This window comes from Eucalyptus grandis, chromosome 9, assembly GCF_016545825.1.
Source record: "Eucalyptus grandis isolate ANBG69807.140 chromosome 9, ASM1654582v1, whole genome shotgun sequence".
In the NCBI taxonomy this organism is placed as follows: Eukaryota; Viridiplantae; Streptophyta; class Magnoliopsida; order Myrtales; family Myrtaceae; genus Eucalyptus; species Eucalyptus grandis.
In genome coordinates this window covers 36,417,362-36,443,472 of record NC_052620.1, presented here as the reverse complement: position 1 = coordinate 36,443,472, position 26,111 = coordinate 36,417,362, and the positions used below count along the sequence as shown (strand labels likewise).

The 26,111-nt window shown below is 38.4% G+C and overlaps 2 protein-coding genes across 4 annotated transcripts; one reads left to right on the top strand and one right to left on the bottom strand.

Moving 5' to 3' along the window:
- Positions 1–5,253: 5,253 nt before the first annotated feature.
- Positions 5,254–8,043, top strand: LOC104424873. Its single transcript, XM_039302581.1, has 4 exons — positions 5,254–5,314; positions 5,707–6,043; positions 7,476–7,531; positions 7,637–8,043. The coding sequence occupies exons 1-4, from the start codon at positions 5,254–5,256 to the stop codon at positions 7,771–7,773; spliced, it is 591 nt and encodes a 196-aa protein (XP_039158515.1). The 3' UTR covers positions 7,774–8,043.
- Positions 8,044–8,613: 570 nt separating this feature from the next.
- LOC104424874 (probable protein phosphatase 2C 52) lies at positions 8,614–13,650 on the bottom strand. 3 transcript variants are annotated; one of them, XM_039301466.1, is made up of 7 exons: positions 13,466–13,650; positions 12,361–12,513; positions 11,447–11,955; positions 11,004–11,351; positions 10,778–10,895; positions 10,422–10,645; positions 8,614–9,334 (listed from the first exon to the last, which is right to left on the bottom strand). In XM_039301466.1, exons 3-7 carry the CDS (start codon positions 11,705–11,707, stop codon positions 8,864–8,866), a joined length of 1,422 nt encoding a protein of 473 aa, XP_039157400.1. In that variant the 5' UTR covers positions 11,708–11,955; positions 12,361–12,513; positions 13,466–13,650; the 3' UTR covers positions 8,614–8,863. The 3 variants fall into 3 exon arrangements, with proteins under 3 accessions (XP_039157400.1, XP_010035702.2, XP_010035700.2); XM_010037400.3 differs by lacking the exon at positions 12,361–12,513 and having other exon boundaries at positions 13,348–13,650; XM_010037398.3 differs by lacking the exon at positions 12,361–12,513.
- Positions 13,651–26,111: the final 12,461 nt, after the last annotated feature.

The window sequence follows — 26,111 nt, the reverse complement described above, 5'->3', positions numbered from 1 at the left end:
AGCTTCTTTTCTTTTTCAACTGGTAACCAACTTCATTATTTAAAAGTGGAGATTCCTCCGATCTTCTTAATTTTTAGCTTTAAAAGTTACTACTGAAACTGTGCTTTAAGGTTGAGCTTAAATCTTTTTTTAATAGCCTGCCAAGGTAAATCTTTTTTACATTTGCACAATCAAGTCAAAACCGGGCTTACAAAAATAAGTGAATGGAAAAAAAAATTCATCGCCCATGAAAATAGTTAGATGTAGATTGTTTATCAATGATATAAACAATCATTTTTCTAAAAATATTAATCAAATTACTCATTTTCTATAAAATGAATGCATCCTTAGCCTTAATTCTTTGTGTGAAATTTAGTATAATTTTTTTGGTTAAGTTTTTGCCAAAATTGTTAACATGAGGATGTGTCACTTTGGATAGCCGGCGATGATTGAATCAACACGTCGACAATTTACTATCAAAAGTGATGGAAATAACTATATTGGAATTTCGCACAAAAAATTAAGATTAAATTGACAAAATTAAAATTTTTATAACTAAATTAGTGTCTATATAATAGATTTACAACTAATTGGATAATTTCTCGGCGTATTTGTTGTATTACTAAGTTTTTAGGATTTCTTGTATTGCTAGCGTTATCGATCATTCTTTTTATCTAATCAAAGGTAAACTAACCACATACTAAAACATATGGCTTTTCGGATCGTTCGTCCATCGCGATACATACTTTTTCTCGTTAGTCCGACTGGGATCCTTGGACCGTCTGGAAAGATGCGGTCTTTCTGCACACATAATCATGAAACGATGATAAAATTATATTCATTAATTCATTGGTAATCGCTCGTCGTAACCCACGAAATGGTCGACATGATCGCTTTCTCTCTGCCCCATGAAGGGGACACGTGGGAGGGACATCTAGGCCTTGTACCTAGCTATTCCCTTGCCAAGGGGGGAATGGGGGCCTTTTAGATTCGAATAATGTCCAATGAAAGATGAATAATAAAAAAAAAAAAATTAAATATAGCTTAGTAAGTGATCACATATGATATTATCATGACTCATAGTCATTCTCTTTATAGAATCAAATATTCGACAACCATCCTTTTCGTTCAGCTAAATTTTCGTCTATGTATATCATATAAAACTTTATGCATCATGTGATGAATGTGACTTCACTCTTAAGATTACACTAAGCACAAGACCTTGCGATTTGAGTACTTATTTTGATTGTAAATATCAAACTTTTTTTACCGTGGGGAATAAAATGAATTGCTTGTTTTGCTATTTATCTCATACGTGTGGAGTAGAATTAATCAAAATCTCCAAACCAATGGCTCGAATTAGCAGTTCCTCCTCACCAATTCCAAGCACATGTAACATGGTGATAGACATGATGGTAGTTAAGCCACTCTTTAAAAAAGAACCAAAGTTCTTTTTCCTCCTTTCCTAAAACTCTAGAAAGCACCTCTAGTTTGGCTTTTTTGTTGTCATGATTTTCTTGGTTGAATTACAAAATAAATGCCTTTTTCATTAATCACGCTTTACCCGAAAATATATGCTTTTTCCCTTTAATTCTAGAACCTTATCTTTGCACCCCCTCTCAGAGACCCAAGCCCAATATCATTTTTCTTTTTGAAATCTCATAATGGATTTTCCTGTCTAGTTGATGTGGTGGAAAGAATCATCGTCCATTACATTGTAAAGAATATGGATCTGCATACTTTTGCGAGGCCAAATCCATTATTTTCTAACATGAGATTGATTCGATATGATAAAATAAATATAATAATATGGTGTATACTAGTTCCTGTTATTATTAGAGTTACATTTGAGGAGAATTGAAGAATTACTCAATCAGTCCCTAACTTATTACACTTATATTAATTCTGTAATCAACTTTCAAATCTTGCTAATTTATTTTTAATCTTTGTGCAAATTTTCAATATAACATTTATGATTTATTTTCACCTAATTATCACTAATTGTCTTATGTGGCACACCACTATGTCAATAATTTCTTGCGATAATTGATCGGAATGACTATATTATAAATATATATAAAAATTTATAATTCAACTAGTAAAATCGAGAAATTTATTATCAAATTGTCATCCGTACATTAGATTTATAAAAAAATTGATAATTTTTTCGATAAATTAATGAGATAAAAAATAATTATTTAGATATGATTGATACCTGATGGGACTTGAATGAGAATAAAAAATTGGTCGTGAAAGTGAGATGTTGAGGCATTGGGTAACACTGACTCATTTGCAATGCCACTAATAATGCCATATCCCTGTGAAGATTTGATGGGATTTGTGGGAATAAGATGAGAGCCTATTGTTGGCCTATGTGAATATTCTATAGGATTTGGGTACATCATTTCCCCCTTACCACATGACATGGAGATCTTACCTTTTTGGCGACTCAAAATTAAAATAAAAGACCAACACTCATCATCTAACAAGCACATCAGAAGTCTAGGGTCTACTAATTTCTCTCCACATTACATCGAAAGACGTCCTTACTCCACCTTCTATTCTTGCCGACACGGTTGTTATTTTGTTGAATTTTTAACAATAAGAAGGCATTGAAACATGAGTATTACACGTGCCTAATTGTATTTCATCGAAATAAATGACAATTCAATACATTTTAAGTCAGAAACGTGTCAAATCTCATCTTGATTTGTCTCTAAACAGGAGGAAGTGGACAAGACCCGATTTTTATCATTATGAACCCATTTATCCCGAGCCCAAACTGAATCAAATATGCATTGTCGTATCATATCGTGTCGTGCTGTGCCAGGGTCGGGAATCGTATGTCACGGCATAGAGCAGTGTGGTCAGGGGTCAGATGTGACCCGTGACGAGTTTTTGGGGCTCACGTGAGGGACCTCATCTTTTGGACACTGTTTCCCTCTGCTCCGCGCCGTTCGCTTTTGATTTCGTCTTTCTCTACTTTTCATGGCGAAAGGGAGCAAACCCGTAATCTTTCTTGGGCTGTCGTGTTTTCTGACACCAACGCGGGTCGCGGGCCCCCACCCCCCACCCATCTCCTCCTCTCTCTGCGCCATCGGATGGACATGCGGGGCCCAGCCATGCGGGCCCCATGGATACAGCGAGCACGATTCTGCTTGCTTTGCCCATCCATCCGTCCATCCGTCCATCCGTCAATCCCTCCTCCCTATCCATCTCGTCCTTTTCTGCAGAACCTGGCAGGATGCTCCGGAGAGGGACCAAGATTCCGTCCTGCTTTTAGCCATAGGTTTATACCACGTCGTGCTCAAGCTCCATTTCATCGTCTTTCGGGTGCCCGAATGTCGTATCTCGTATTGAAAAAATTGGAGAGGAGATAAGACAAAAGGAGCTTAGATGGGCTACAGAAAAGCCCGGTCCTCCCTCCCGCCCCCGTCAAGAAACTTATTTCTCTCTACTTTTTCTTTCATTTTTTGGAGAAACAGAACTTCAACGTAAGTAGAGAAAGACATTGAGAAATTTTGAACGTCAACTGATGAATAGAAACACGAGAAATTTCCTTAGACGTGCTACGAGGTTCTGCAGCTGGCATTTGGTTCGGCATCTGGAGAAATGCAAAGTATGCTTAGGGTTTTCGTAAAGACGTTTTTTGGAAAGTAAAAACAGAAAAGAAGAGGACAAGGACGAGGGCGAACGGGAAGCAAATTGGAAGCTTCGGAGCCGGTGAACCCGGATCTCGCTGGCCTTGAAGCAGCCCAGTCGAGGCGACCCCCTAGCCCTAGGGTCGCGTGACCTCCTTGTCCCTCGCTCGTCCGAGTACACGCAACCCAACCCATATCCCGCTGGCCCTTTGGCGGCCCGAGGTCAAAGACGCCAAGGCTTTTGCCGTGACCTCCGATGCCGAGTCGCCGGAGACCGCGAAACCCAGATCTCGCTCGTCGCTCGGTGGCGGCGGCGGAGGAGGATTCGCGGCCAGGGTGGGAGGACTCTCGGCCAAGGAGGGAGGAGTCTGGAGCTTCGAGGGAGGAGGAGATGAGGGATTGACGGAGCGGGACTTGTCGAGGTCGACGATGGACCTTTGATCACCACCACCGCGCTCGCCATCCGACTTGCCTTGCAAGTGGAGGAACTTCTCCCTTCCCTCTCGCTCGATTTCTTAACGGAGAAGCTGAACAGTTGCCTTTATGAGGGCAAAATAGGAATCCGAAAATGCTAGTGAGGGTAAATTTGGAGAAAAAAGTTCGTTAAAGCCGGCTGTGTTGGGCGGCCACTTTTTCCAATGGCCTTTGGGCCTCTAAAAAGCCTTAGCAGGCGTTTGACAAATCTTTTTGGAAAGCTTTACGCAAATAGATTGTATTCCCAAAGCTTTCTGAAAACCATTAGCCCCAAGGTAGTTCTGTATTAATTTTGGACTTTTAACATTTTCGAAAAGCTAGTACACTTTTTTCCTTCATTTTGTTATCGCTGCATTTTTGAAATTCTGGAATTGTCCTCACAATTTTCCAACTAATGCGATGATGCAAGCAATGCTAGATTTAGTGATTGTAAGCCTTGCCTGAAGTCGCGCAATCCTAAGTGGCCCTCGCCAAGGGTTGCCTTAGGTTATGCAACCTAAAGCGATGATCATCGGTGTTTGATGAAGGATTTGAGGTTCTTTTTAAGAATAAAAACAATAGCAAAAGGCATTTTATAAGTGTGATATTAATAGCATTTGATCAAAATTACTTCAAAATGCAATTTTATAACACTACTAACATTTTGAAAATAACTTTAAACCTAAAATTCTTTGCATTTCTCCAAAGGGTTTCCCTAAAAGTCAAACCAATTATAGTCACTAAAAGTTGCCTTTTAAAAATGGTGAAAGCCTAAGGCAGTTCACCTCCTATAATTAATATTTCCTTAAAATGGTCCAAATTTTTTTTGCCTAATACTTGACTCTCACTTAAGAGACTTTAAAGGCCCAAAGTCAATTAGAAAATCTTAACCAAATGCATCCATAAAACATCTTTGTTGTGATCCCAATTTTTAAATTATGATGGAGGCATTTGCATCTCATTACATCTCGTATGAGTAAGAACATGCATACCATAATGGAGGCATCTGAAAGCATTGCATCAATAATTTCTGTGAATATAACTATCCACTACATAGCTTGTCAAGTGGCACCATATGATATTTGGCCCGTCACGTTTCATGAAGTTAAACCCAACAAACTCATTGAGTAGCAAAGTATATGTAGTGCCACGACCTTGCAATCTGGTTGCAAGATTCAATATGATCGACGAGTCGCCTAAGCCAAAGGATGCAGATGTCGCGTCCGGACATGGAACACTTTGTTGGGGGCATGACTTGCGACACATTGCAAAGGAAGAGAGAGAGAGAGAGAGAGGAGAGGATTAAATCAACAAGTATACTTGATTTTGCCCGAATCCTAGCATGGTCTTGTCGCTCATAGATTTTGGGCTCATACGAATTTGATACGAGCAAAATACGCGCTGGAACAAGGACGTTTCACTCGAAAGAAAAGCACAATCCAAATTTCTGTATTTCAAATTAGATCAAAACTCGGAATTTATTTATCTAAATTGGATTTCCTCGTTGTTCATATTATTTTTATAAAAAAAGAAAAAAAGAAAAACCAGTATTCCGGGCCTGGGCCTCCCCGCCTTAGATCGCCAATGGGCCACCAAAGGCCCAAAACCTGATTCCCGCAATCACCGCAAGAAGCGCGCAATTTGCAATCGGATTCCCCGAAGATCGTCAACCTCGCCATCGGAGATCCCATCCAGATCTCTGCAAATCGGCCGTTCCTCTTCACGACTTTTTTCCCGAAATGGCGAAGCTGGAGCCCCTCGACGACGAGCCGAAGGCGAAGGCCAGGAAGCGGAACCACGGCAGCACGGGCTTCTTCGTCTTCGTGGATTACCTCTTCCTCTTCATCTTCTTCTGCTTCCTCTGCTTCATCCTCTACAAGATGGCCGGTCTCTGATGGGCCCCACCCCCACTCCCCGCCCTCTCTCTCTCTCTCCCTCGGTCCGCGCCTGGTTACCGCCGCCGCGATGAGGTAAATTCCTCGGGGATTTCCAGTACCGTCGACGCAATGAGCGCGTCGACATTGATGGGTTGTTAAATATCGTTGTTGACATATTCTCGGTCGACGATTCGATGTTTCTCTGTGCATCTACCTTAAATCTCAAAGACATTGGCGGTTGCCTTATAATTTGGATTGATTAACTGGAGTTTAACCAGAGGTTTCATTTCCATTTGATATGTCCAAGTTGATAATGTCACGTCTTGTAGCTGAGAACAACTTAGCACATGGTAGATCCTTCTTAGCTCGAGAAGCTGTATATGCTATGAGGTGACAGTAAAACTCTGATGCTGTGCTGGTTTGCTGATTTTTACACATTGTTGCAAAGTCCTCGCGCTATCATTTGTTCAGGATACTTTTTCTTAGCAAGGTCTAACCTTGTGGTGGTCATGTGCAATATTCAGGACAGTCGTGGTCTTTCATCTTTATGGGAAAGAATGCAGCTTTTACTTCTAGGATAGTTTGTGTTGTCGATTTCATTGTATATTTAAGGATGGGCGAGCAACAGACCTCGATTAGCTTATCAAACGTATGGCAATTCTATTCTGCTTTTAGAAATGATTTTATCCAAAATTATAGAGATTCTTGTAGTCGTTGGGAGGAGAATAGTAAGGTTTTTAAGTTTGATGGTCACTTATACTCTAACATCTGCCGGCTTTTGGGCGAAATTACCAGAAGTCCTCTGTGTTTTCCAAAAGTTGTGTAGGCTGGCCTCTCGATATCCATTATATTCATTAGAATGATAATGTATAAGTCCGTATTTTTCCCCCAAGTCTAGATAGAACAAAGTTTAGATCTTGGAGGCATGATCTGCATTACAATCTTATTAAAGGTTAACGGATACAGATGCTAAAAATCTACTTCGATTAAAAGGTACTGTACAAGTTACCTCATCACATCTGTTAATTTAATGGATCCAACAAATTCTAACAGGGGTGACGGAAGTAACCTTATCATATGAAGGGGTTCTCCCTATAGCTTTTCCAAACATGAGGGAAATCAAAATAAATTACCTGAAATCTTCTTTTGTTATTTTTCTGCAAAACTCCTCAGTAATCTAAATTTATTAGTGAGGATATGATCATTTACATTGGGCTTTTCTTGGCGGAGTTTTTAGCTTGATCTACCTTTGCCATTTGAACGTGAGATTTAGCTATAGCTGCTATTCATTACAATTGAAAACAGAAAAGAGATCTGTTCAATTTGAATTGGGAAATTCTGATGATGATCTTGGCTGTCTGTTTTTTCTTGCTAACTTAAGTTGACTGAAAATGAATGGATCATAATAAATGTAAGATCGGTGACTCACGTTTCTCATCTTACTGCCTATGTCGAGGTCTTGGCATGTAAAAGACCCCATGCATTTTCTCTCTCAGTATTTCACAATTACTGCATATTGTTTCAGAGAAAGGATAACACATGCCAGGCTTTGCCTTTGGTTATATTTAGTTCATTTTGAAGGTCTGCACTCTAAAGTGACTCTCATTTGGATTCAGTGTGTCGTTAGATAACTCTTTGTTGCATCATATTTATCATTGACTTGTTCATTTTTATTTGAAACTGCAGATGTAGGCTTTCAGTATGATTTGAATTTGAAGCTGCTGGGCACTGGGCTTATGGGATTATGGAGAGTCAGGGCATATAAATCTATTGTATGTTTCTTGTGGAAAAATCTAATCAGATTGTTATGTGGAAAATTTTGAGAAAGATTGAGGATTTATTTACTTGTTTCTTCTATTCAGGATCACATTCTTTATCTCTTTTCTGAGTGTATTAGTTTCTACTGTTAGAGCTGAAAAATAGCAACGTTTTGCTATGGACTATTTGCATTGTATTGTGTCAAGAATGACTTCTGAAACATGAAGTAGTTGAAGGTTACTTTTGTGTATTAGGACTGGGAGAACGTTGATGATGTTAAGATCTGCAGACTATGTAACAGAGTCAATTCAATACTTACTGCTGGTTAAAGCATATGCTGGGAGATTGTCCTTGATTCATTAATTGATCGTGCTTTCTGCATTATGTTTGAAGAACGGAATGGAATCACAGATGAGAAAGTAAGTGCTAAGTACATGAAGGTTGTTGAGGCGGGCAAACCAATGCGAACAAAATCGACATGCTTGAAGAGAATTTAATTTTTGACATGCTTGAAGAAAATTTAATTTTTGCTTGCTTCTGGATAATGCACAACTGGTTCTCAGAGTGCAGATGTAAATAGACCATACAAGAGACACGGCTATGCCTAGGTTCTTACTTGCTGGATCATGCAAATTTCCTCTAATTTCAGACGTACTTCGCTGACTGTTTTTCAATCTATAACGTATGACAAATGCTAATTCGTGTGTTTCACATCATCTTTAACTCGGATCTGGGGGCCTTACGCTGTTTAACTGGTGGGAGAGCAATTTAATAAGTGTAAAGATCAACCTATAGCAAGTCTACTGTCGTGCAGCATCCACGCCCGTTAAAGGGCGCTTCTACCTGTGTTCTGTTTGTTCTCATGCTCTTCAATCATCCATTTGCTGGGAACACCTGGCAGGTTCTTACCCGAATTAGCAATAAATTTCTCGACCCTCCTGAAAAGGTATTGAGTCAAGGAACAGTTCCACATGTAGAGCAAAATACAACAGAATGAATGCTGATGCAAATAATTCACTCAAAAGAAGCTGTTCTACACAAAGCCCATCATGAATCCTGGAAGATCCATTTCCTCCCTCGGGATTTTTTGAGGCACAAAATCGGATATGTTACAGTTACAAAGAGGTGACCCACATTCATACAGGAAATCACAGTTCAAAGAACTGGCCTTTCCTCGGAAAATCTGGGCAGTTGGACCAGCGAGTTGACTCGTGTGACACCTTCCAAACCCGACCAGTCCTGGTCTTCAGCTGCGACAGGTTCCCCATTTCCTTCAGATTCTACAGGGATCTTTCCATAGTTATCGCTTTCTTCCGAGGATCTTACTGTGAAGTTCCTCTGCAGAGATGGCTCAGCCTTCTGCCCATCATCTGATTCTAATGCATTGCCTGAGTGATTGCTCTGTAATGTTGCCGAAGAAAAACCTTGTTCTTCATAATCAGATTCTGAGTCCATTTTTCCATCTAGAAACAAACAAACAACAGCACAGTCGTCCATTTTTGAAGTTGGGTACTTGAGTTTCCATTCCCGGGCAGCTGAATCCACCAGGATCCTTGCAGCTGATGACCGGCTCGGAGCAGAAGCCACTATCTCCACCACCTCTTCATTGCTAAGAACATCCCAAACCTGCTTTTAACATCAGATAATTCAAAAATGTACTAGTTTATAAACACTTTTTTTAATGATATACCAAGAGAGAAGATCACAAATAACTATTTACACATGCACAACTGAAGGCAGTATTAGCTTCTCATGACTTGCTCAGGATTTTCGATAGATTAGTCCCACTAGTCGCCCAAAACATGTCATGAAGAGAATCAGATATATTAGCTGTGGGCAGCAATCTCATATTTCAACTGAAAGATTATTCGTAGTCAGATAAAGCATCTAAGGAAATTACATTACCTCATGAGCCTATATAATGGTCTTCGGCTCCCAGCCCATCATCAATATTCAAAATTTGGAAGCAATGGACAACAAGCAAGACCCATTTTGAAGTACAGATCAACCAATAGAATGATGGGGTAAATGCCCGAGGCTTTAATCATAAGGAGAATGGACATGAATTATATTATGGCCTACTGCACTCAAATCTTGATGTAGTTTCTCTTTTCTTTGTGCAATATGTAGATGTAGTTTGTGGGAGTAATCTATCACAGAAAAACCTCTCGAATATATAGTCACTTCATCCTTTATCCACTCTCAGTTTATGAACTTAGACAAATTCACAAAAGTACATTTGTATTGCTACATCATGAGTTTACGTTCACATACACGACAAAATTGGTGGAAGTAAACAAAATTGCTCCTGTTAAAAGACCACATTTGAACATAAGTGCTATTTGTGCATGGAACTTGAAATATTAAGTTCAACTTCAGCCTGGCACATTTAGTCATAAATCAGACATATTAAAAATCAAGCTCACTAATGCGACTATTTGAAACCATCAACAAATCAAAATGAATAATCCTCTTTCACACGTTATTCAGGCTGCATCTGTAGTTGGCTTGGCATCTATTTATGTTGCTTTTAATTGTTTCACATGATGCAATAAAAAATTGCTAGATAATCTAGCAGCCGCCGAAAACCAGCTAAAAGTACAAAAGAAACAGTCACCACTACTTGAATGCATATTCTACGAGCAAAAGATATGTGGGAATAAAAAAATGAATAATGGAATGAGAAGGGAAAAATTAGCTAGAATGACCTCACCCCATCTGAAGCAAGGACGACAAACTGATCCCTTTCTGTAAGCACCCGGTGAGAAAATTCAGGTATTGATATTACGCCATACTCCTTCAAACAGAAATCACCAAAAGCTCTAGCCATTGCTAACCCTGGGGCATCATCAAACGGCAACCAAACGCGAGACACTTCAGGCTCATCTTGCAATGCAAATACCCTGCCTTTACACCGTTTGATCCTTTCAGCCTCTCCTGCATAAAGTATCATCAAATAAAACATCCCACAAAAAGTACATGCCAATAATCTTCTGATTTCAATGACCGCCAATGCAAAGGAGAGGGAGGAGGCTCAAGATTTATAAATTACATAAACTTTAGACATACTAGGCAAATCTGGCTTCATGTCCACAGAGAGCTGGGTTGCCACCATTGAATCATTACTGTCCTTGGATCCTAGGACTGCCCGAGAGTCACCAATATATCCCATAAAGAGATTCAAACCCTAAAGCCAAAATAAACCTGGATTACGTGGCTTGCAAAACACTAGAATTACATACGAAGGAAGGAAGAAGGAAAAGCTTAGCCAGCATTTGGTGCCATGCATCTATACCTGTTTAACGATTGTCACAGCTGTGCTGCCACTACAGAAGCAATCCAAGTGAGGATGGGACCTGAGCTCTTTATCCATAGCCTTATATGACTTTAAGAAGGCCTCTCTCCATATAGAATTCAGCTTGTCTTCTGCCGTGCCATCATCCTCACAATCACCTGCATCCGTTTTCCTTGCATTCCCACTGAAACAGGTTAAGCCCGATTCGTTTTGCTTGGAATTGCAGGAGTGCAAAAATGATTGAAGCTTTACGGGAAGGACATCCCTCACTTTGCGGGCAACAAGATGACCATAAGGCCCATGGCCATCAAAAACACCACAAAACGTCATATCTTCTTCCATAAAATCCTTCACATAACAAATTGAAGACAGAAACGATATTCAGAACACTATATTGATGCTTTACCCAATTCTAATGAGAAGATGATGAAGGAATTACTCACTTCCCACACAACCATCGCGTCCTGATTAATGCCCTTCCGCCCCTGCTGAGTAAATATACACGAAGTTCGGCTCTTTCCATTCATGAAAACCCGGTTGGGTATAGAAGGTAGATGCTGCTGTGCAACATGACGCTCTGAATAAGTTCTCTTTGTTCTTTTCTGCCCGCAAAACCCGAATCCCATACAAGGAGGCAATGTCGTCTCTCCATTGCTCCCGCTACTACAAGTGCTCCGACTACTGGTCGACACACAGCCACCCATTTGATCAGCTCAAGAAAAGACGCATCCAATCGAAAATGAAACAAGGTTCTTCCTTTCACAGGCCAGATCTTGAGTGAGAAAAGGAATTAGTCAACCCCGGAGAACAGATCATAGAAGCACCAAAGAACTTTGCACATGAAAGGATGGCCCATCACATCTCACGAGAGAAAATAGGAATCTCTTCATTATAGATAAAGATGAACGTAGCTGCTTTGGTGCTGATGACTCTGACTTGATAAGGCAACAAACTGAAGAGAGCGAGAAAACACTAGTTAATTGTATTTGTTTATGTTTTTCATTGTAGAACCCAAAGTTGGCTGCAAGTAGAGGACACTCAATAAAAGGAATAACATGACATTCAATAAATAGTCCATGTGAACCATTGAATAGAATATACTCAATGGCTGTCCTGACCTTTTGTCCTTGATCTGGTTTCACACTTATGGTCAGGACATGCATATGCAAAGCAAATATAATACCCATTAAGACTCTACAAATAAATAATTAATAAAAGCAGAGAAATCTGCAATATAAGTTACTAGAAAACTAAACCCCGCGATTCCCCATCTTCCATATCAACCTCCCCCTCCCCCCTCCCCTTTTTCCTTCCCCTCACCCGCACACAGATTTAAAGAGCTGCCTCAGATTTTTACCTTCAAGAAGAAGGATGACAGAGGAAATCAGAACATTTCCAATTTTTGTGAGTCATAACACTCTCTTGGGTATCAAGATTTTTTTTTTTTTTTGAATGTGAGACACAAGTTTTTGAGATCAATAGCTTACAGCCTGAAAAGGAGGGGAAAAAACTGCAAAAGAAAAGAAAGTGAAATGAAAAAGTTAGTGTAATAAATTACAAAGCCAGCAGGAACTGTTTAGCAAACAGATAAACATTCAAGATCATTTTCAACATATTTTCTGCCTTTTTTTTTTCAAATTTCAAATCTATGTCAACTAGTTGGCCAATTTTACTTTTTCGCAAGGAAACTTTTTCCAAAGAAATAGAGGGAGCGAGAAAAAATGCACGCACTTTAGTTTTCCACTTGAGAGAAAAAGGAAAAAGAGGAGATAAAGCAAACAGAGTAAAGCAGAAAACGACGAAACAAAAGCATTGGCTTAGTCAAAAAACGAAATCGAAGAGAGCCAGAGAAAGAGAACAACAGCTCGACCAATGTACCACGAAATTCGCCAAGTCATCCCCCCCAAGAAAAAGACACGAAAGTAAAGAACAGCAGAGTCGTGCAAGAAGCAATGACTCGCTCTCCGCCTGGTTCCTGGTCGAAAACAATGGGCTCCCAAAGATGACAACTTGCCCAAGATTTTCTCCTTGTTTCCGAAGATTGACCGCGATCGGCTCGAACCCAGAAGAGAAAGGCAACTTAATAAATAAATAAAAAACCACTCTTTCCGGATTCATCAATCATCAAGACAAAACCCAAGTTCTGTAAACAAAATCAGGACAGAAAGCGAAAAGGTGACAGCAGAAGAAGCGGAAAAGAGATCCTAAACCCAGATCTACGTCCGGGACCGGCGCACGAGCTCTCACATGTTGCTGGTCAAAGCAAGAAGAAAAGGAAGAAACTTTGCACATCACCCTTTGGAACCCAAAACAAATGATGAGTAGCAGCAGCTCAGGAGCTCACGGTTTCTAACTTTCCACCACTAGAGATTCAAAATGCAGAGTCTCATTCCAGAAGAGATGGGACTGGGTGCTGGCTAAAGGAGTAAAAGAAGGCAATGCGTGTCGGATGATCGGTGTACCTTCGCTTGGTTGAATTTGGGTCTTCGGGGTCACACGCGGAGGAGAGCGCAGGGGAAAGAGATGAAACCAGGAGAGAGAGAGAGAGAGAGAGAGAGAGAGTTTGGGTCAGTTTAATATTGTAAGGAGAGAGAGTGCATTGATTGTGGGAGAACAAACCGAAGGAAAGAGAAAAGGATGGGGAAGAAGGTGGAAAGTGTGAAAATACATGAAAAGTCTAGAGAGAGAGAGAGAGAGAGAGAGGGATTTGGCCGACGGTTTGCCATGAGACGCCGCCGTTTCGACAGTTTGTAATGAGCAGAAAATTATGAAAATTAATTTTTTTCTCCTTTTGTTCTGAATTAAATTTGAATTACCTTTTATGCAAGATATTGTGATGTGAACCCATTAATTGGACCAAAAAGAAGAAGAGGAAGAAAAGAACCCATTTGGTATTTTTTTTTTTTCAATATGAAGAAGAGCTTTTTGTTCTTCCATTTTCGGAGTGTTTGGAGAAAAGACAAGATGTGCTTGAAGAAGTCAGGGCAAACATGTATCCTCAGACCTGTAATTTAAAATTCTCATCTTATAAGTGGTCATTTTGTTCTATTAATATGGGTCATAAGAAAAGTCAACTTTGACTATATGAAAAATTTACTAATACAAAAGGCACGTGCAAGTGTTGTTTGTTTGATCGTGTTGGTAGTGATTTCCCATAATACTTTGCCTCGTAGACCATTGGGGCCAAAGTTAAATGAAAAATCTCAAAAAAAAAAAAGGCTAAAGCAATTGATTTAAATATAGTAAATTTCTTATTTCAATTACGATGTCACCATCTCTTTATGAAAATTGTTAGTATCTGTTTTTATTGCATGCTTTTTTAGACGTGATTGTTATTGAATGAAGTACTTGCTTTCACAAATATAAATTTTCAATGAGGCATGCTCGCTTTGAATAGGTATTGACCTTACTAGAAGAATGGAAATGAATTTGCTTCGAGGAGAGTTTGACCTAAAACTATGCAAAGGAGGAGCGGTCAACCTTGAACTATGCAAAAAAAGAGAGTATGACCTTGAACTATGTCGGTCGGAGTGAGGAAAGCTTGAAGATGCATGTCAGAAGAGCTAAGTCGAAGTGCATGAGAGCGAAAATTTATACAAATGATCTCTTTGTAAAACAAATTAGAACGGAGAAACTAGGCCCTTAGATTTGAAAACTGGACCAGCTATAGATCGGTTTTAGAGAGAATTGACTTGGTTCTTAATTCCCAAAGACTCGAACTGGCTTTTAAACTATTGTTACGACAGGGCCAAGCGGGTTTAGAGCTAGTTTTATATACCTTATGAAAAATAAAGAACACAAATGAATTAATGAGATGCAAGTAGGGAGAATGGAACCGTGATCTCCGACTTGAAATAGGCACCTAAGACCAATTAATCAACAAGACTTCGTTAGTCACAAATTACTAAAATAAAAATATGATATCAATTAGTTTGTGGTAATTGTCACTTTTTCCGTTATGCCCGAGATATGGACTAACTCATTATGTGGTTCCTCATTTCTCATCCTTCTTGAATTCCACGTTGTCTCTCTTCCCCTATATTCAAGGACACTTGAAAACGAAATCTAACCAAACATTTTTGATTTATTGAATTATTGGATGGATACCAAACATTTTTGATTTATTGAATTATTGGATCGATATTGCTTTTGAAAATATTAAAATCAAGATAACTTCTATTTCGTCTTCACATTGTTCCAAAACCGATGACCTTTCCACAGTACTTTCGTATTTTTAGATACGGGTGATTATCTTGTTATTATGTTTTCATCAAGCTATAAACTAACTACATTTTACTAGATCAACAATAAAATCAATTTTTTGTATGAATTTAAGATAATGGAAAAACAAAAAAAAATCTAAATTATGCTCGATTCTTTTATATATCATTTTTTGACAATTTGAGATAAAGACAATTATTTCTTATGAAACATTGACTGTGAATAAGATGAACGAAAATATGCGAGCGATTCCATTATCAAATGAAAAATGAAGAGATGGGTTTTCGGCTATGATATAATGCTGGAAAGCCCAACAAAAAAAAAGGGATTATGTTCTTGCGTTTTAATGGTGATCACAACCCCGTGCACTGTAAGTGACATGGGATATTTCGAAAATTATATTTACGCTAGTGTGGAAAATAAAAAAGAAGCTTTTTCGTCTATTTAAAGTTGCGACACACAAGATTAGTCTATCATTAGGAATCCCAAATTATAATCAATTCTGAAAAAGAAAACATTTTTATCCTTCCTACGTAGGTATAAACCTAACCTATGTTCATGGCCCTATCCAAGCGTCGAGGACCGGGCACGAATGACACAATCATTCACGCCCATGCTAGAATGCACTACTCGTTAATGTTTATACCACTCATCCTACTTTATCGTCTCATCATATAAAAGCTTGCAGCTTTGTAATAATTGTTTCATCTTCCATCAAACCTAAAACGTCCCTTTCGTTGCTTTTTCTTTTCTTCTTTGTTTTTGTGACTTATATTCGACAGGCAAATGAGCCCGATGACCCCATCCCCATGTCACCAACACGGTCACTAATCGAGGCAAGTTAGTGTCTTGATGATTACATAACCTATTAGCTTGGGTTCGAGGCAAAGCGATGACAGCTACATTTAGATATTCACAAAAGGAGAGATGGAGTTTGATATTTGTAATTAAAGAGCGGTTCAAATTGTTCTACCTGCTTGCACTCGGATTTCCTTGAGAAGTTTTTAGCAACTTGCAATTTATATTTCTTATCGAGTTATTGAGAATGTTTAAAACATTTATCTGAACAAGTATTTTAACCATTGAGACGTATTTTAACTGTTGTTATTGACCGTGTTCACTCGGTCTTGATACTTCATTAACATGAGAGATTACGAGTTCAATTCATCATCAATCCTTGATCTACTTAGAAGCAAGTGATTAGCAGTTTGACTTAATAATTTTTCCATGTTACTTAGAAAACAACTTGAGTGTGCAAGTGGAATGATCCCTATTCTTTGGGTCACTGCCAACTAACTCCCAACAGAAATAAGGTACTTTTTACTGGGATTTAATGGAGCTCATTATTGCCGCCACCCCTATGTCTGCCTGTTTCGGGCTGTTGGGGTCACAAGCTATCCGCTTCGGACAACTGGTTTAGGAGTGCATCTCCCGCACTTATTCCCAAAGCCAAAAAGGGCCCTTGCACATATCGACATGGTTGGACCTCAACGCACCGAGCCACGTGAACTGCTTTTGCTTCGAACATTTGATTCCACTTGAAAAATATCGCATCTAGTCAAAGCAAGACATTGAAGACATGCGTCGCAACAAAGTTCCTTGTCCACTTGGCAATGGCATAGGACCATGTTGACTATGTAGAGCTCATTCTATAGTCCATGACTTACCTAAAATTACCACTATCCAGGTGGCTGGCCGAGGTGGATAAGACTTGCTTCGACGCGGTTTGAAGCCCTCTCGAGCTCTCTTGGTCACAAGTTCAAAAACCACATCGCTCCTTGATCTTTGAAAATCCCGATTTGTCTCTAGCATAGGTTCCAACTTCTAGGTATATATCCAGCGAAAGATGATTCCGACTTTACGCAACTTGGATCCAGTGTTGCGACAGTGATGGGTTCGCTCCCAATCAAGAATAATTATTGAATTGTTATGGTGACGCCTAAAAGGCCAAATGTAGCTGGTCGCTCCTTCTACCATCTTATTTATTAAAGAAAAATTAGTTGACCTCGCTTGGAGATGGATCTATATGGATTTTCGATTTTTCCTCTTAGGATATTAGTATCGTTTTTTTTTTTTAACTTAATGTTTTAGAGGAGACCTGATTATGGGTCTATTGGACCACGAGTTCGCCCAAGCTGTGCAGCGCCCAAAGGGTATTCTTGAGCGGGGCACAACTATTTACTTCTATAGTCTGGCTTAACCCAAAATTTGTGTATATGATTTTTGTAATAGATAGGCTTGGACAACAATTTTAGGCCAATCTAAATAGGGCTTGGCCTGCTTAGACCAGCTTATTGATCACCTCTATGTTAGAGTGTGTGAGAGATATGGAATGTATATTGAGGACTAGGATTTTGAGAGCTCTTTCTTTTTTGTTGTACCCAAATTATGTCGATTAAATTTCTCCTTTTTCCTCCATGTCGAGATGTAGGTCATACAACTAAATCATGAAACTTTCTAATGTCGCGTTTCCACTTTCGATCTTTCATTTTGTCTCATTTTCATTATGATTACATAATTGCCAATCCTGATTCTATTACTTCCTTTTTTCTCACATGAGGGTGATATTATATGCACATGTGTATGTTTGCTAACCATATTAAGAGTTAAAAAGTTTAATTTTCAACTTTTAATGTCATTAAATGTCTTTGATAACCTTTAACTACAAAAAACATAATTGATTGTGTAAACTCAAGAATCAATCGGGAAATTTCTATCAACTAGTGCGAGCTTCCTCTCTATCCCTTTGGTGATAGTTTTCTCCTTTAAATCCTAAATCTTGGGTTCTTGCTCTAATTTGCCATGGATTCTTCGACAACATTCAACCTAGATTAAGCTTTCTATCCCCATCTTCTCTCTTTAGAATGGTTCCCCCCACATGGGTATTGTAATCTCCTCACAGCGGCATCATCGCGGATTTGAGTTCCCCCATGATTCAGCTCCCTCCGATCAATACTGGTGTCCTTGACAACAAAACCCACCCAGACAAACAACCCAAATTCATAGGATCTAATGACCTTCCTCAGCGCAACTTGCTCATGGCGGCCTTAGCTCATCTAGGGCTCCCTTCACTCCATAAATATGTAGAAGGTTACTAGGTTTTATTCGGCACAAATATCACTCCTTAAGTCAACATATGTTCAGCAAATTTCATGCAACGTGGAGGCCACATATGAAAATCATCTCATAATAGTGGCTTTGTGCAAAAGCATGGGCGATTTATGGTCAAAAGAGGACATCACAGAAGTGATCGATGAAATGTCTGACAAAGAAAAACAAGAAAGTGAACTTACCCTCTATGGGAAACTTTTATTTAAATCGAATGTTAATTTTCAAGCATTTTTAAGCATGATGAAGAAAGCATGGAAGTTAGAATCAGCAAAATGTGAGATCATTGAACCCAGATACTTTCTCTTTATATTTGACTCGATTGAGGAGAAGACTTGAGTGCTAAAATCTGGTTTTTGGTTTTTTGTCAACAATCTTCTTGTATTGCAAGAAGGATATCCTAATGTCTCTGAACATTGCTATGAGTTTAAACATTATGCTTTTTGGGTGCATATTTTGGATCTTCCTCGAGCTTGGATTACGGAAAATAGTGTGCAAAATATAGTCTCAAGATTGGGTAAAGTAGAGGAGGTCAGAATTGAAGGAAAGAATAATCGCTCGAGCAAGATTGGTAAAGTCAAAATTTGACTAAATTTGGAATGTCCCTTGAAGACGATTTATAATTGAGTTGGGAGGTATGAAATAGTGGATTGATTTTAAATATGAGTGGCTACCGCATTTCTGTTATTCTTGTGGTTGTATTGGACATATGCCAATTTTTGCACAAAATTCCCTTATGAGGAAACAAGATTAGCCCAAGACAAACTTGGTAGATATGAATCATGATTGAAGGCTGAAGTGAAAGATTACAGCCCCAGTTGGAAGACCTTATATGAGAAAATAGAACCCAATCTTGAGGAGGAGGAAAGGGTACCAGAAACACCAACACTTGCTAAAGATTTGAACCTGCAAAAGGATCAAACAAGGTTGAATAGGGCTATGGTTATCTATAACTCAATAGCAAATGAGCTAATACATGATGAACAAATGTCAGAATATGTGGCCCTAAATAAGAGGAAAAAGAACACGGCAAACTCATGTATTTTCTCTATCTTCAACAGAATGTTATAGAAGTGCAGGGTCATCAAAGAAAGGCAAAATAGGACAGAAAACATAGGCGGCAAAAAAACAAAAACATTTTACTTCATATGAGAAGCGAGGGCAATCAAGGAACTTGCTAGATGAGGAGAATCTATTGGATACCCTTGTTTAGGTGTGGGAAGGGGTTAATGAATGTGCTTTGGTGGCTAGCCCTAATAAGCCACCGTGGTATATATGAAGTTATTGAGCTGGAACTGTTAAGGGTTGGACACTCCCTTAACAGAATAGCATCTTTGGGATTTAGTGGCTTGAGAGAGGCCTAACTTGGTCTTCCTCATGGAAACCAAGAATAAAGAAATTGTCGTAGAAAGAGTTAAAAAATGTCTTAAGTTTAAATATGCAGTTGGCTGATTGGAATTGGTGGTGGATTGGTACTTCTGTGGGATAAGGAAGTTCATGTGGAAGTGGAATTTAGCACTGAAGAGCTTTGTGATGTTATATGTAAAGACCTAATTAGTGGTGTGGTCATGATGATATCATTCCTCCATGCATCTACGAATTATTAAGAGAAGTTACAACTATGGCAAACATTGCGTTCTATTCACATCTCAAATAGTCTCCCGTGGTTGTATATTGGAGATTCCAATGAAGTCTTATATCGGTGGGAAAATGTCGGAAAACGTGAAGCAGATCGGTATAGAATGATGGCATTAAGGGACTTTATGAACTCATGCTCATTGATGAACATAGAGAGTAAGGGATGTGCTTATACATGGACTAACAAGTAGGGAAGGACCGAACTTGTGAAAAAAAGACTTGATAGGGCTCTTTATAATCTAGATTAGAGAGTCTTATTCCCAAATATGGAGGCATATGCACTACCTGCAATTAGATCAGACTATAATTCGATTATTTTAACTTCAGATTCAGTTGGGGTAAAAAAAACGAAGATTTTTAGATTTGAAGCATTTTGGATAGAAAATCCAGAATTCAAAAGAGTGTTCAAAGAGCTTGGAGGGTTGAGGAAGACAACTCATGGGATATAGTAAGCAAAACAAGGAAGGTAGTTGATGAATGGGGGAGATGGAGCGGCAAAAAATTCAAAAATGCATCTTGTCAAATTAAATCACTCGGGAGAGTACTTACGGAGATGCCAATAGGACTGCATGGACTCCAAATCAAGAACAATACCGCCAAACTGTTGAGCAAATTGAAGGTTCGTGGAGACAAGAAGAAATGTAATTGGTTGACAACTTCTTCAGCCAAGGTACCTTTGACCCTGAATCAGTAGAACTCACATCACACTCATCCTTGAATTCTCAAATCTAGAAAACATTTCTCAATATAAGCCCATTAGCTTGTGTAATTTTAATTATAAAATCATTGCAAAGGTTATGGCCAACAGACTAAAACCTAGCTCTTAGAAACTTAAGAATTAAGTGATTTTGTTGGGAGTGGCAAATACAAGGTGTCAGTTTCATTGTTTAAGAGGTTTTATATAAGTTTAGAGTGAGAAAACGAAAGCAAAAATTTCAGGCAGTTCTCAAACTTGATGTACAAAAAGCCCATGACATGGTAACATGAGATTTCTTATGTGATTGTTTGTTGAAAATGGGTTTCTGTGACAAATGAGTCTTATTGGTTAAACAATGCATCTCCTTGGTATCTTCTAGCGTCAGAGTTTATGGGGAATCCTGTGATTATTTTATACCAACTAGAGGGATCAGACAAGGAGACCCACTATCTTCCTATCTCTTCATTATCATGGCCAACGTCCTATCCTCCTAGATGTCGAAGGTTATAACATATGGTAAGTTAAAGGGCATCCAACTAAATCCATATTGCCATACATTATCGCATCTTCTATTCGTGGATGATGCTATATTCTTCCTAGATGGTGCCATTACTAAGGCTCAAAACTTAACAAATATCTTGCATTACTATTGCTTTGCGTTGGGACAGGCCATTAACTTCAATAATTCAGGAATTTTCTTTGGGAGAAACTGTTCCCAAGGATTGATACATAATCTAGCAACTAAATTGAGAGTGCTAGTCGTTGAGAAAACATGAAAATATACGAGTGTATCCTTAGACTGGGGGACAAACTAAGAATTAAATGTTCTCATGGGTTCTTGCAAAAGTTGATAGTAAGCTAGATGGAGGGAAAGAGAAGCTAATGCTAAAGGCGGATAAAGAGATCCTGATCAAAATGGTAGTTCAAGCATAACCTTAGTTTGTCAAGTTCCCATATCGATTTGTAGAGCTATTAAAAAGAGAGTATCTTCTTTTTAGTGGAGACAAAATGCTACTAGAAAGGGTATACATTGGAAAAAGATGGGATATTATGAAAACTAGGAAAGATTGTGGAGGGCTAGACTTTAGAGAACTAGTTGACTTTAATAAAGCGATGCTACGAAAATAAGCTTGGAGATTCACTTAAAACCCAAAGCCATATGAAGTAGACTGTTGAAAGGAATCTACTTTTTCATAGGAGACTTTTGGTTAGCAAACAATGGCCCCCGACCCTCCTAGGGATGACAAAACTTACTAATAGGGAAAGACACAATTGAGCCAGAGATCAAATGTGAGGTGGGTGATGGTAATAAGATCAGAACCAAAGAGGATAGATTGCTACTTTCAAACAAGTTAGGAGGTGTAGCAAACCAAAATGACCCTCAATTGGTAGCTGAATTAATGAATCAAAATGAGAGAGGATGGAATTTCTAGTTACTATAGGATATTTTCGAGGATAGAAATATCAGCCACGCCTTTAAGCCTAACACCCAAATCAGACAGAATAATATAGATAGCAAACAACTTAGGTTCTTACACGATAAAAAGTGGATATAACAAGCTTCAAGACTTCAATAAACTCTAAATGGCAAATCAACCTTCCACATCATACCCGTCACCTAAGAGACTATGGATTGAAATTTGGAAGCTACAAACATACCCCAAAGTTAGATTTTTACTATGGAGTGCTAGTAATAATGTTTTGCCCATGAAGGAAAACTTATACAAGAGGAGAATGCTACTTGAATTAGATTGTTTCTTTTGTGGCCAAGCCCTTGAATCTATAGAGCATATCTTCATCATATGCCCATGGACAAAACAAGTTTGGTCGAATCAGAAGATGGGAGCCAACTTGTCCCCAGAGATTTGTAATAGGATGGACAAATGGATATGGTAGAACCTCACCTTGAGAACTACCCAACAATCCAAAGCCGTCTTTGCTAAACTTCTTTGGTGGATTTGCAAGGCAAAAAACAAATTGATCTTCCAAGCACATAAACCAAACGCGAGCTTAATGATTGAAGAAGCAATTTATACGGCTCAACTAGTTGCGAAACATGGAAACGACAAACTTACACGAAAATAAGGGAATTAATTTGTAGAAAATGATGGCTCCTCCAGATCTGTTGCAAAGTAAGTGTTGATTGTTCTTAGAGCAACTCGAGTATGGAGGGATTGGCCATGATATTGTGCAGAAATGAAGAAGAAGTGCTCACAGATGGGTTCACGAAACCGATCTTTGCCTCCTCCACCTTTATCGCCAAAGCCCTAACAATTTTGGGAAGTCTTGAAGTGGTTGAAATTGAAGCAAAACACACGAACTGGTGTTGTACTTTCCACTAATCAGCACATGCTGCTATTAATCGATAGCTTGTCAACAGTTAATTGCATGTTTGAAATGCTATGGGCCTCTCAATCCATCGTTCATGATTGCATAACTTGCTGGGCTAGCTAGAATGAGTTGGTATCCATTTTGAACCAAGAGATTATGATAAAGTGGTCGACTAGGTCACTAAGGTCCACCGAGTCGGCTCTCTCCTAGTGAACTAGATTATTAGTCCCCCTCATTCCCTTTGGTTATCTTATGTTTGGATCTCGAATCATTTTGTAATCCTTTATCTTTGATCTAGTAATGAATATATGTATTTCTAACATAGAAAAAAAATAAAAAACTCAAAAATCACTAGATGGGATAAGTAGAGGAGGGCTTACTTAATAAACTAACAAAATTTATTATTCAACTTTAATGTATTCACAAACAATCTTTTCTTTTCATTTTTTGTACTTATACCCTTCGGTACTTAACATTCAGCATTTGAAATCAATTTTACCAAACCAAGTCTTTGCTATAAAGAGATGGGATAAGTACATTAGAATTCCTGAAACTTGTCATAAAGTGCAATTGAGTTCCAATGCTTTTAAAAAGTACTATCAAGTTCTTCCATTAACTTTGTCGTACTTTACAAAAGGAAAATATTAACGAGTTTTGGGATTTGATTACACAAATTTGGCTACTTTTAGGCCTTCATTGCACTAACTTGACACGTTATAGGGTTTGATTGCTTTTTTCTGAAAGTTTTAGGACTCAATTGCACATTCGTGACAAGTTTTAAGACTTGATTACATTTCATAACAATTTATAGGAATTCCGGTGCCCTTGTTTCGAAAGAACTCAAAGGACTTCTTCTCAAGTAAAATTGAATTATTTTGGAGGGTCTCCTCAATCTTCCCCAAAGATCAAAGTGGACAAACGACTAAGGGCACAAAAACACTTTTTAGCTTTTTCATATTACTAAATAAGGTCTTTTCGATTATCTAAATAATTCCTAGATCACATCTAGACCTTCAAAAGATTTTTTTTTTTTGGCCCTGGATATCCATTCTAACTTTAATTTCTTTTGAAGTTAAAAGGGTCCATTTGGAAGTATAGTCTATCTTATTTACCACCTTTTTGTCATTCTTTTGCTAATGCTCTCTATCTTTACAGCCTACATCGTCTTACTTGTCGGACCCATGTAGTCCAATTTGTCTAAAAACTTTCCGTGTAAATGGGCTTTTGCCACATACCTCCTCAGTGCTCAATTTTATTGCATTCGCTTTTCTTCAATTTTCTTTGTCTCATGGCAAAAGTTCTAGACTAGACCAACCAGAGGGCTAGCCAATCCTCACTCTGACGCGAAAGTATCTCATACATAGGATATATCACCTAAGGTTGACAGATTGAATAGAACTTTAACTTTAAACGCAAAATAAATTGAAAAGTAATCACATGACCATCATGATCAACTCATCATATCAATGTCGGCCAAGCGATGATTGCATAGCCATGCAATCACTACGTCAAATTTTTTTCTTGCAATTAAATAATAATAAGCAATCAATTCAGGAAAAATTGCAAATAATCGACAACTATTATTATTATTATTATTTTTATCTCAGGTCTTTCTTGTGGGTGCTAAACAAATTACCACCGAGGTCATTAGTTGGCATAACCTAATCAACTCACGAACATTGAGCCAACTCCACGAGCAATCTTTTACGGACAATATTCCGACACTCAAAACGAGCCACGAGGGATGAGCATGTGATGTAAACCGGAGACAACTCTTTCCGGGCATTCATACTAACGCGTCTAAAACATTTATCAATTAAAAAGCCATCAAATCAAAATGAAAGGAACATCTCTAAGTGGAGCACGCCATTATATTCATTCCCCTTTTTCGGTCTCCCAATTATCATTGGTTTAATCTTATCCTTGGTAACGTCTTTAAGGTAGTGATCAGAAGGAGGATTTTTTTTATAATTGCAGAGACCTTTTTTAAAGTCAAAAGAATGGGATTTACGTTTACTACAGCGCAAGAGTACAAAACAGGATGATGAGCAAGTGATGATACATTCTTATCTTCTGCTTTAAGAAAGTATTACTTTAAAGTGCGATATCCACGTATCGACTTTTCTCTTTTGGTAGGTATGCGAAGACTTGCGTTTTCTTTTGCCCAAGTCCTGTTGTAAGAAAGGGAATGTCTTGTCTGAAATCGCCAGGGCCAAACTCTTGCTCGGAAATAAGGTGAATTTTGTCGGAATAGATAATGGACTGATGGTCTAGATGGGCATGGAATTGGGCTTCATGAGCTTAACGGAAGTTGTAAACTAGCTAGTAAGATGGCCCTCCAGGAAGCCATTTTCCAAAACGAGTAAACATTTCACAAAAGAGTACATGAATAGATAAATAAATAATAAAAGGGTTGATCGGATTGGGTTTGACGGGCAAACGACTTTCTTGGGCCCGCCCGAAATTGGACGGGCTTTATTGGGCCTTGCCCCTCTTTTGGGGGATGAATTGAAAATACAAGGGCTTGATTTGTGAAAACGTGAAAGTACAGGGACGAAAACTAGGGGTTTAATTTTTCATAGCTGATGTTCCTCGATCTCACTTACTTATGTGTGCAGATGACAATGGAACAAGTCTTTCGCTGCACAAATGACACATTCATATCGAAAACAAGTATACACATAAAATGGTACCCAATTGTGGAGGAAAATTATTCAATTAGTCATAAACCTATTATATATATACCAACTCATTCCTAATTTTTTAAATTTACCAATTTAGTCATATACCTTTATGTAAAATTTTAATGTAGTCATTTCGATTAATTTTAACTAGAAATTACTAATATATTAGTCCAATAATCACTGGCCACGCTAATAATCTTTGGCAAAAATTGGTCATGTGCAAAGATTTAATACTAAATAGAAAAACTGAAAAATTTAGGAGTAAATTGATATCTATGCTATAAGTTTATACCTAATTAGGTAATTTTCCTGTCAAGTGGATACTAGATACAGTAGGAGAAAAGTTGTGTCTCCAACTATGTATACCTTTCTTTGAGCCACATGTCAAATTTTCCACCACCCATTGGGGGTACCTATATATATATAGTT